The 12,500-nt window shown below is 39.4% G+C and overlaps 2 protein-coding genes across 2 annotated transcripts in view; both read right to left on the reverse strand.

The window, feature by feature from the left end:
* The window catches only part of LOC138052967 (uncharacterized), a 9,954-nt gene extending 7,394 nt beyond the window's left edge, over nt 1-2,560 (reverse strand). The window contains exons 1-2 of the mRNA XM_068899584.1: nt 2,319-2,560; nt 308-401 (exon numbers count right to left, since the gene is read on the reverse strand). Coding sequence (XP_068755685.1) covers nt 308-401; nt 2,319-2,488 — 264 coding nt within the window. The 5' untranslated portion in view covers nt 2,489-2,560. The remainder of the gene's footprint in view (nt 1-307; nt 402-2,318) is intronic.
* A 2,590-nt stretch (nt 2,561-5,150) lies between these two features.
* LOC138038505 (speckle-type POZ protein B-like) overlaps nt 5,151-12,500 on the reverse strand; it is a 16,864-nt gene continuing 9,514 nt past the window's right edge. Inside the window, exons 5-7 of the mRNA XM_068884386.1 lie at nt 10,238-10,594; nt 8,806-8,948; nt 5,151-8,444 (exon numbers count right to left, since the gene is read on the reverse strand). Coding sequence (XP_068740487.1) covers nt 8,297-8,444; nt 8,806-8,948; nt 10,238-10,594 — 648 coding nt within the window. The 3' untranslated portion in view covers nt 5,151-8,296. The remainder of the gene's footprint in view (nt 8,445-8,805; nt 8,949-10,237; nt 10,595-12,500) is intronic.

The following is a 12,500-nucleotide window of genomic DNA, read 5'->3' on the forward strand; positions in this document are numbered from 1 at the left end:
TTCTACCACACTACAGAGTTTTTGTTTTTGGTTACAAACACGAATTTCGTAGAAAGCCGGTTCTGTAGGCTCTCCGCACTAGGAAATTTAGTGGTATGAAATGATTTGATCGAAGTGAAATGGCGGGAGACCATTAACAATGATCTATCTTGTTAAGTTTTAGTTCACTTGCCTAAACTTTTTAAGGACAAGATCAAACATAATTAGTTAAACGGTGGCCGGTATTCAAAGCTGGCGAAAAATCATGGTTTGTTTCAGGCAGACGGTAAACCTATTGTAGTTCGCTCCAAAAGTATCTTCAACTTACTGCAGCATCTTCGCAGGGGTGGCCCTGAGTTGCCCAATTCGTGCAGGGGCTCCATAGATAGTAGGTTTCGGTAGATGACGAGGAAATGTTAAATCTGTTGGTCAAAAACATTTTAGGACCTTTTAGCTGAATACATCTGTTTAACATTGTCGTCCTTTCCAGCCTTAGCTGGGGTTTTGAACTCTCTTTGAGAGCCCAGCAGAGCCACGTGGTTCCAGGCTTCGCCTGGGCGAAGGGAGGAGAGGGACAAAGCAACGAAACCATCTGAAAGTGTGTTCGCAGAAGTAGGCTACATATCCCTGTTAAAACGAAACTTTATTCATTTTAATACAATGAAAGGGAGAGATATCAGAGGTTGTCCCTTTCGAGGGTATCCGCCCGGATCTTATTAACTAAGAGTCGATTTGATGAGGGAGGAAAACCGGAGTACCTGGATTCCCCTCAACGAGACCGGTTATTCAATAGCCTTTTGGTTGGTGGGTTTGAGGTTTTGTTGGGAAGTGCTTGAGAGTTCGTTTTAACACCCTCGTCACTCGTTTTACAACGTCGCAACAGGATTTACCCAAGCTCCTTTATCGTCTCGTGTTTCTGTGTTCTTTTCTCCTTACCATCGAATTTTTGAGCCAGTATCAAATGCTAGAAAAAGACGAATCGTAGCCTGGGAACAAAGACACGCAGTCCTGGCTGCCGATGCCGCGAGAAAACAAGAGCCGATAGTACGGATACGTTCGCGGACTTGACAAAATGATGTTTTAAATAATCCAGAAAACAAACAAGTCTTAAAGTTGTACTGGGAAAACATTTAACATGTCCTTCATCACAATTCCGAAAATGTCACATTTTGACAGTTGAGCATATAACAGGACAAAAGGCAAATATTCGAATTACATGCAAGGGTCAATGTTCAAAGGAATAATTTTTTTTGTCAAAAATTCTTGTTAAAAACAAAGAAATAACCTCGAAACTAGTCTTTTGTTCTTGCACGATAATTATACGAAATTAGCCCATGGTCATCTGAAATCTAACAATGTGCTTTATGGAACCCGGAAAACCCTTGGTCGTTTAATATAGGTTCTGTTAACTTTAACCGATTTTTTTACATCGAGCAATCGATGCAAAAAAAAAAAAAAACACTCGCTCCTCTTAAAATCCCAAGAGGGCTTTGAAAAGAGCGTCTCCCTCTCTATCCTATTGTTTCACCGACAAAAGGACAGAGAATTAGCGTCTGGAAAACAGCGACTCGCCTTTGTTCGGAGCCGGTTTCACGTTTTAGGCGTCGATTTTCTGCAGTTTTGATGGCAGATAACCTTGATGAATTAAAACGTAACTTAGCAAGACTCTTAAGTACCCTCTTAAGGCTAGAATACGCCGGGAACATGTTACAACAAGCAAATGACGGCCAACATGCGTTAATACTTGAAAATTTTAGATTCCTTGTGTCAATTGGTAACGTTAACTTTATGAGTAAGACAAGGTCGATTTTGCTTGAAAAAATAAAGAAAGGAAAGTTAGTTAAGAAGTCAGATTATATTTCGCACTTTTCACGTGAAAAAAGAGGCCTTACGCCTCGTGCCAGCCACCAGCCCATGCGCTCGAAAATTATCTGTGAACACGTTTCCTCAGCGAAAAACAAAATTTGTTACTTTGCCCAGACAATTTCGCCTCTTTAACACTTCAACTTCAATTCAGTTTCCCAAGTATAAAAGTTAATCGACAAGACAGAAGTGAGATTACAAGATGACTGGAAATCATGAATTAAAGGTTTGACATTTCCTTGACGGTTAGAAGTCAGGGGCGAGAAGTGACCTAGGAGCTTCATGATCGCTCAAAATGAAATAAATCAGTGGAAGAATATAAAATACATTTTTAGCAAAAAAGGTATTTAAACGAGAATCTTTCAGTCGCACTTATCGTGAAATTTAGTACAATGCCACAGGATACACGAAAATCATTCAAACCCAATTCGTCTTAGAAAATATTTTGCCGCACCAACGGAAAGTCATTTGCATACCTCGGATGATTCGGCGCTTGCCCTGCGAGACTCCAGAGGTTGATCTCTCCTGTGTCCGTTGAACAGCGACAAGAATCTATTTTCATGCATTTCTTGACTGCCTCAACAGAAACCAAAGTAAAAAACACTACAACGAGAGTACCAAAAACGCCCTTCATCTCAGCCAGCATATTTAAGTTTTCAACCAATGAAGCAATTAACCGCTTTTACACATCCCAGACCTTTTCAAATGCAGATTAAGCACACGTTGGAACGGAGTGGACTCGACTTGAGGATGTTCATAATTTTTTAAGTTCGGTCCACCCTATATCGTTTGTCTTGACAAGGAAAATCGCTATTATTGGACAATACGAAAATACGCAAGATGGTGACTTTTATAATTTCTTAATTGCGTCAGGCGATTGAAGCCACTTGTAACTCATTACAGTATGAAGGGTAGACAACAACCTCGTTCCCAGAGACCTTGCGAACGAAGTTGGGTCTAGAATGAATTTAGCCTGTCACGCAATCTAGTAGGAGAGAGAGAGAGTATTGCGTAACAATGCCATGGCCTGTCATTGGTCGAATTTTTAAGGAAACCTTTCATCGTTATCACCGCTTGAGAGAAGATTTTGCCTGACGACGAGTTCTGTCATTGTTGGTAACAAATCGCAGCAAACATCTAAACAAGACTGGATCAGAAACAATTAATATTTCACTCAATCGATTCCTGTCCCTCTGCCGTTTGACTAAGCAACATTCAAATATAGAATAGGGAGCTTGAAGTGCTACTATGATCATAAAATATCATCTTTTTTTCCTTCAGATTTTGAAAGTGAAATTGCTCAACACTTGACTGGCAAAATTTTAAGCTTTGATTTTATATCCAAAGGCTATTTACTTTGAGTGTAAGGTTTGGATTTCACGGCCCGCCATTACTTACTTTCCAAATTGACCGATTTGACCTCAGAGGGTTGGATCTAGGGAAAAGTGACGTCATTCACTAGCTTAAAATTTCAGGTGTAAACGCAGCTTGTTATATATGCAAAACACGAGTTTAAAAGTCTGAAAGGCTAAAACTCGCGTCCTGCATATTAATTCAGCCGGGTACACACGCATTGCATTCTTAAACTGTTGAGTCTTTCACGTCATTTTCTCCTCGATCAGGCTCTCTCCAGATTTTAAAGTTACTAATGGCGGACAATTAAACAGAAAAATTCCAGTTTAATAAAATAAACAGGTGTCTTTTTGAAATCAAGGCTTAAAACTTGGATCAGTCACTGTTTACTTAACATCGTTTTAAAATCCAAAGAAAAATAAAACTTGTTATTTTGGTCATAGTAGCACTTTAAGCACCGACAACAGCGACGGCAACGAGAGCGTCATCTCAAAATATAAATTCGGGTTATTGTATTGGTAGTTCCTCAAAAATAGACCACTTTCTTAAATGGTGACCACTTTTACATTCTTTTGACTTTATGATAATTAGACCTACTGCCCTCGTTTTGAAAAAAAACAACAACAATTCTTTTCAAATTTGCTGGTCGTATCGCAATCTCGACCCCAGATCTCTTGAGAGAAGAGCTGTGGGGAAGTCTTCTCATTGGTTTTCATGAAGAACGATCAAAAGCGTCTAAGCGTCTCTAATTGGTGCATTCATGCATGCAAATAGCAAATTTTTAGCCATAAGGAACACTGCGGCGCATGTTTTTCTTACCAGAGTTTCCCCGAGCCTTGGGTCGATCCAAGGCTCTGGTGACGAAAATGGTAGTATCGAAGCTAGAAAGGCTCATTAGCATTAAAACAGAAGAATATTTTGTTTGGTCGCCACTATGAAAGAGGTCTACGACACTGGTCGGAACGGTGCTTGATTTAATTTACAGGAGAAAAGGAAAAATTATCCTCAAGTGCCGACGTTCTTCATAAATCATCAAATTTGGCTATTTCACGTTGTCGTTTTGCTGACGACAGCAAAGAAATGGGCAAAAATGAAAAACGCACGTGCAGGGCGTGCAAAGCTATTGTTTTTGGCCACTAAATATGCAAATTTGTGACGTTCTCCTTGCCGTCGCCGTTGTCGTTGCTTAATTTAAAAGCCCCCTAATAGCAGCCAAACAGTAATGGTAAGGAATTATGGCGTCGAAAAGTCAGTCACTTGACAAAGTTATTACTGTTATTTGATTTGATAGACAAACCTTAGATAACGAACGAAATGATACGTTTATGAAATGCATCATACATTGCACTGCAGGTAGGTATGAAATCAAGTGAAACTGTGTTGCCTTGCAGTTATGAGCGCAATTTACTATTGCGTCGAGAAGCCTGAAAAAATTCGCAGTGCAATGTATGATGCATTTCACAAGTGTATTATTTCGTTCATTAATTCTATTATCACGGGAACATGTAAACCTCAAAATCACCCGCTCCCAACGTCAGTGGCTTCATTGCTCAGTTGGTTAGAGCGTCGCACCGGTATCGCGAGGTCACGGGTTCAAATCCCGCTGCGCTCATAACTGTAAGGCAAAACAGTTTCACTTTATTTCAAACCTTAGACAAATTAACCCTTTATTGTGTAAAATGACCTTTTATAAGAGGTGTTTAATTGAGATACGCTGTTCCGCAAGCTCAAAGAACCCATTTGATTTGTCGTGACAGTTTTCAATCGTCAAGGGATCACTCGTGATTAACGGCTCAGTGGCAGGCTAAAGATAGTGCAAGCGGGCGCTGTGGCAAAGTTTGAGAGGCAAAATACCTTCAGATGGATAGATAAGAGACGTAGTGTGGTGGGGTGAGCGCTAGTTTGCATTCTCAAACCCTGAACAGACAGTAGCTACAATCAAAGAATAAAACAAGTTTATAATATTCTTAAAGCATTGTTTATTCAAATTCCGAGGTAATAAATATCCAAAGGAGTTGAAATTTTAAGTGACATAATGCATCTCATTGTTAAATACCTACATGTACATAAAGCTACAAATAAAAGTGCATCTGTTTCCATAATGGGGTCCTCTCTTCTCTAACCAATATTCTCTTGACCTTTTCCTTGTACTAAGTATTTTTCGAAAAAAAAAAAAGTTTCGTGTTAAGTAAACTGATAAACACACACTACAGAAATGGGGAGTGACGAAGAACGAGGTACCTCTCTCTCTCTCTTCCACAGTAGCCTAAGGCGCATGCGTTTCCGTGGAGGGCACAGAAGAGAAATATTGAGAAGCGGGCTTTTCGATGTTTTGACTGAGCAAAAAATGGGGCGCGCGAGAGAGAGAGTGGGGAGTTTCTCTCTCTCCTTTCCTCTCCACCCCCTCCCCCCCTCTTCATTTTTTGTTCGCTCAAAAGTTCTCTTCTATGAAACTCCACGGAAGCGCTTGCTACGCGGGCTACTTCCACGGCGTGTCCCCTTCTTTGGCAGATACGTCCAGAAAATGCAGGTAATTGGACGCAGGACGATTTTGACAAGTGTTTGCGTGTTCTTTTCCCCAACTTCAACATCATTAGCGTCTTGGAATTCACACATTCAATGTCAAAAAGTGTCGCCTAATATCCAGTCCTTTCATTAAAACAAATAGCTGCATTTACCCCCATCACGTCGTTAAACTACATACATTGCTAGAAATAGGCACCCTGCCAGCAGAGCCTTTCTTAACTCGACGAGAAGGAAAGGACTCTGCAGTAATCGTGTCACGTCTTTATTAAGCATGCGCAAGCCGTTGCTTGGAGACGTTTCAAACCCAGGCCAACTCTCGATCGCACTCCCAGACGCCATATTGATTTTCGTACGAAAGGCGGAAGACCTTGGACAGCAATGACCAGAACCAGGTTGCTGACCAGCGGTTTTCGTTAAAACAACAATGGTTTGCTGGGGGTACTCAGTCTCGCGGGCTCAGAAAACCTGGTTGTGGTCATTGTTATTTATTTTTCACGAAGACCTTCGTCTTGTCAAAAATATGATGCGCGCGCTGCCTTAACCGGTTTGACCGGAGTGACTAGCCCAGCAACTTGGGCTACGTCGACTCAAAAGACTCGACACGATTTCTGTAGAGCCTATCTTGTTCGCCCCTCTGGCGAGTTTTAGAGAGGCTCTGATCGCAGCAGGGTGGATGGAAGTGGGTAGCAAATGCTTGGATTCAAACTTAAGCGTCCACCTAATTACCCGCGTTTCTGGCCATAACTGTTACTTGGCAGAAGTGCCGTCTTACTACACAGCCACTGCTGCTAATACCTAATTACTACAAAAACTTGGCTTTCTAAAAATAGGTCTTTACCTTCAGTAAAATGACGTAAAAAAAGAAACTTTTCATCCATAAACCCCAGTATGGAAATTGCCACTCAGGCTTCTTTTTAAAGTCAATGCAGGTTGACTTGACAATATAATACTTTATTTACATAGTAGTAGATGCACAAGAAAACGCTCGCTTTGCCACTGCCGAGTCACAAATGGACACGAACAATCCCCCCGTCAGTGCAGGGGTAACCAAGTACACCGTAAGAACACCAAACTAGAACAAATTGGTTTCCCCGTGAAATGCTTCACAGAAAGATTTGCTGATAGCTGCGGTTTTAATTTTCATAGACCATTACCAATAATATAAGCATGAAAGCAATTCCACTTTCAAGGGCATTGGTTTGCTTTAGGTGCCACAAAAATGCAAATGCAATGTATATTGCTGTGCATTGCATGGTCAAGTTCCCCTAAGACGAACAAAGTGAGCTGGTAGCAATGGAGTCATCTGTCACTTCAGTAATAAGGTCGCTCTCGCAGTCTGCTTTTACAGGATTAGATTTTACTATTTACATTACACTAAACAATACTATTGTTGCAGGACAAGTGTTTTTACTGAAAAAAATTCTTGATCTTCATTAGGCCAAAACGTCAAATGTAAAAAAGCTACATTTTGCTTGATCATATTTTGAATTATTGTCACAAAAATTTGTATAGGTAATCACATGATTTCGAGTGCAATTTGGAATAAATAAGAGTAAATTTTTTCAATGACGAGCAAAATTGTAGTCCTTTAAAAAAAAACTACAAGTACTTATTTATTCCAAATTGCACGAAAAAAAAATCATGTGATTATGAGCATATCATTGGCAAAATAGTTGGCTTCATGTACCATTCACTCATATCAGGTTAGATTATGAACAATCATGGTTAGAGTTAGCAGATACATGTATATACGGAAGGCTATTACCTCATCAAGTCGGTGCTTTCCACGTCTAAGCCTTTGAATAAGCTTCTGCACTTTGCTCAAATTTAAGGTTAGAAAAAAGTCTTTGAAACCATCAGCTTTTTTTTTTTACTCGCTCAAGAGTGTAAACCAAGCTCACCTAATGTTCTCGTGTGCTTTTGTTGGACTTATAAAAATCAAACCGACCAAATGAAAGCTATTTTGCAACACAGTTGTTTTACGTGCTGCGATCATGTTAGTGATCTCACTCTTGTACAAGTTGGTATTGTGGGACTAAACCATTTCTTCATGATGAGATACCTAACACTCAAACACTTCACTCTGACAATATTATTATTATTATTATTAACAATGTACATGGCTTAAACTGGTATATTCAAGAATATGGATTTCTTTTAACACACCCAGGGAACAACCAATTTTCTCTCTTTAATTTGAGCGAGAAAGTAAAAAAAGGATGCACAGAGAGGAAGCACAAAAAGCATAAAAAGAAAGGAGTGCTTTTTTATAACAAACAAATACAAGGATGACTGGTGAATGCATAGCAAAGGATAAGAAAAAGCAAAATTACCCAACACATTTTGAAAAGCAGCAAGAGATGGGAAGCATACAAGAAATAAAGAGAGGGAAGATGCGAATCAAAGGTAGGGTACAAGTTTTTACGCCAACATTTTATTACACATGTAAGTAGTCTGTAACCTGTAGTTTTTTTGTCTGTCTTGGATAAAACTGATTGTTCCCTGAAGGGAGATATACATAATTTTACATATTTCAATATCATCTTTTTTACAAGAATGCAGACATCCACAAAGCTTACGACGTCTTTTGTCTCTTTCTTGGTGGTCCTATCAAGGGTGTCTGTGTTGAGGCTAGAAAAGCCTTGAAAACTTCTGCTATAAGATGCGTGTGATCTCTTACAAGAGTCTTCCAACCGTTTGACTCCATCACATCAGTTGCACGGCTGTGGAAAAAAATGGGTTCTCCAGATGAACACTGCGTTATAATATTATTTTCTTTAACGGGTTGGCACTAAGAGTTTTGTAGGGTACTGGAAAGAATTATTTTAGTTTTTGGACGTGGTATGATCCTGAACTTGGAATGGAGTTTTCTTATTTAAGAGTACCGGTATTGAGGATTCCTGAAGTCATGAATGCTTGTCAATCGCTAACATAATCGTTGACCTACACTGTAGCTCCACCTTAAGCACAGATGGTCGCATAGTTGCTGTTGTGTTTTTTTTTTTACATTTGTTAGGTAATTCCAACTGGGGTGACGTTTACAACATGGAAAGTAAATAACAAAACAAGGGGTTGAAAGTTCACCTGTTGATGAAGTCAAGAGCCTGAGCCTTCAGCTGCGTAGCACTGTGCATGTCCGCTAATATAAGTACGTCACAAACATTGTCTACTGTTAAATTTGAACACAATGCCTCTTCACACATAACTTTGAGTCTGTCAAGATCATACTGAAAAGAAAAAATCTTCAGTCAGAGATAAATGTTAAAGAAATTACAGGCAATCACAGACATGGCCATTCTCAAAAATATCTTCAAGCTGTTGATCCCGTGAATATTTTAGTTTTTCACTGACTATTGTAGTTGCTTCACTGAGCACTTTTTGCATAAAGTCTTTTATGGATATGTGCCTTGTTAATAAATAAAGGAATGAATGGTGGATTAACTCTGGAAATTTGGCACCAATTTGCCAGCAAAAGGGACCTATATGCATGGAAATGTACAAATGTACAAGATCAACTTTTGAAGCTCTCATGAATACTAAAGCTTTCTTTATTGGCATAAAGTCACCAGCTGCCCTAAATCCGTTCCTCATCTCGTTCAATTCATTGCAATGCTCTCTGTAAAGCCACTTATAGGCCACTTGCACTAAGAGGTCATGTGAGATCGTTTTTATGAAAATGAAAGTTACATGATTTTGCCTTCGAAACACTTTTGTGGGTCATCTCTTAAACAAAATAATAGTGATTTGGTTTTTCAAACCCGCACCATTTGCTTAAAATGAGAAAGTCCGTAGCTGGTCACGTGACCAAAACTTGAGTTTTTAAAATTATGAATTACCGCTTTCTGACACAAATTTTGCACCTGAACTTCAAGGAAAATGTTGAAAAGATGATGTGGTAACGTTTATGGCACATCTGAAGTCAACTATCAAACATTTAACAAGATATAAGCAAAACGTAGTTTTGGCCGCCATGTTGGAGGGCAAGAGTATGCCCTCCAACATGGCGGCCAAGACAAATCATGCTACTTTGTTGAAAAATCAAAGTACCATAAAATATCTCACTTAATTGCGTTTCCTCTCAAATTTCGCGTGTAAGATACTTTTTACATGTTCTGTCAATTTTTGGCAACAGCAAGATTACAACTCACTGTTTAAGGGAAGCATTGGTCACGTGACCTCTTAGTGCAAGTGGCCTATTACATGTATATACTCAACAAAATATCGCATTTCTGATTGGTCAACAACGAATACATAAAGAGGTTATAGAGTGCAATACATGTATGAAAGTTGCTATGGAAACAAAGCAATATTGTGATTCTGTTGAGTATATAACAGATAAAAAATTGCATGAACTTGCTCATGCATTTCAAGAACTTTCAAAACACCACTCATGGTCATAAATCAAGAAACGCACTCACGTTCATAATATTTCCTATACATGATCATATAGGAATGGGTAAAACTGATATACACCCTGATGGCTAAAGAATCAGCTACATTTTATTGAAAATCCAACCTTGTCTGCCGCAGCCAAGAGATCATCAGCCATTCCTTGAAGCTGTGGCGTGCTACCAGTGTAAATGAACTTTAACATCTCATGAAATACATCAGGATCAATGTCACTAATTTCCACACGACCTCTTCTACTTTCTTCCATTTCGTGTTCAAACATTGCCCCAAATACGGGGGACCGCGCTGCTAGTACAGCTTTGTGGGCCTTAAATTCTCTGCCCCGCGTACAGAGAGTGACATCACTGAATGTTCCAGAGTCTAAAAGCGATCCCATGTGTTTTGATAGCTTGCACTCTGGTACTTTGAGAGCTGCCGTATGAGATGAGCCAGATAAATTGACTGAGTCACCTTCCACACTAACCTGCAAAGGAATGAAGAAACAAGTACAGCAACAATGAAATAATGTGATATATCTAAACTTAACATTTAAGAATGGACTTACGAGATGGAGCTTTAACTAGTAGAAGTTTCAAAGAAAGATAAGTCGTGAACAGAAGTCATTTTCACATTCTTGGTAAAATATCTGGCTCTTTCCTTGTGATCAGCTGGCCTCAGAGTTTTGGTATGAGGAGTTCACATGCAAGATTCTTTTTAGCAATATTTAAACTGTCACGGTTGAGAAAATAATAATATTATTATTAGTTTGCTGTGTTCAATGTTACAGTACCGGGCCGAAGTAACCTAACAGGGAACGCGTTCGTGGAACGCAGATAGAACGCGAAATGGAACGCTACGGGAACGCCAAAACTTCAGACGAAGAGGAACGCGTTCGGAAAAAGGCGGCGTTCCATTTAGTTAATTTCCTATCCTTAATATAGAATGCGTTCCTGTTATTTACCGTATTGGAGTTCAAGAACTGTTGTAAAGCAAATACAAATCAGTTATCTTTTCGTTTAGAAACGATTTAAATCTTGGATCTAGAAGCCCCTTGACGTTTGGCCTCTCGCTTGTCAAAGCGGCAAAAAAAAAAAAAAAAAAAAAAAAGCCGCGTAACTACCTTCTATTGACAACTTGATAATAAACAAGAGCGCAATGCGGTCTCAATTAAATTTTAATATCACTTCTCTTTCAATAAAACCTTTTGACATCAAACAGCTAACTGATTTTCACCACGAGGAATTCGCGTGTCGATGCCCTAAATCTGTTCTCGTTGCTTCAGTGTTTCAAAAAATGTACAAAAACCTTTGGACGATGAGTAGTTATAATTTAATTCAACTGACAAGTTTGAGGTTGATTACTTCTCGAAAATACTAACAAACAAACATTCTAGAAGAAACGCTTGCCGGTGATTCGTGGATCATATGACGCCGAAAGGCTGGAACGGCGGAATACTAAACACGGAACAGCGGAATAGTATCTTAAAAAAGGACGTTATGTACTTGTAGTGAGATCCTATCGCAAAATGAATCCTACTTATTTTTCTCTGGCTTTGATTGGGGCTAAGGCTGAGGGAATTGGTGATAACAATGCAAAGAGAGTTTTTTCACCACAGTAAAGAGACTGAAAGGCATTGAGGAACAATAACGAAACAATGACAGCTGTTTTACTTTGCAAGCTCCATGGTTGCCCAGTAATGAATGAATTTTCATAATTATTCAAATAGACCCAAATCAATCAATGTCCAAACAAAAGATTTTGCACGTCCAACCTCTCATTTAGTGTGTGGGTTCTTTAACGTCCCACAGGAAGGTTATGAACATACAAGATACTTGCGAGACGGGCCTTACGGTTTACAGTCCTTATCCGAGAAGGCTTGAAAGTCTAACCATTTGAGAATGTAATTACAAAGGCAGCACTTTCTCCTCAGTTATTTTTAAGACCCTGAGTGTTGGTCTCATGACCTCCCGCATGGCAGCCCGGCGCTCAACCAACTGAATCACCGGTGCGCCTATGGTACCGTAGTGGAACAGGATAAAAGTTCACTGTTCCTTTACAAAAATGATTGGAACCGTTCCACTTTTTATCGGACCCGTGCCATTTTTCCTCTGTCGTGTAAACGCGCCTTCAATTCCATTATTCTTCCTATTTATTTCAATTGCAAAAAAAAAAAAAAAAAAAAAAAAAAAAAGCAGCAATTTTGATGTTGCATGTCCAGGATGGAACTTACACAGGGTCTAATAAAAGCAGATGTCTGCAAATCTTCGTGAATTTGCAAGGGTAAACAGACAATTCGTCTGAATTGCCTCACGATTTTACCGGGTTGGATTGGGGGATACTTTTTCCTTGCTCTCATTTGTGGGAGTATTACACATGATGTACTTAGTACA

Source organism: Montipora capricornis, chromosome 1, assembly GCF_036669925.1.
Source record: "Montipora capricornis isolate CH-2021 chromosome 1, ASM3666992v2, whole genome shotgun sequence".
Taxonomy (NCBI): Eukaryota; Metazoa; Cnidaria; class Anthozoa; order Scleractinia; family Acroporidae; genus Montipora; species Montipora capricornis.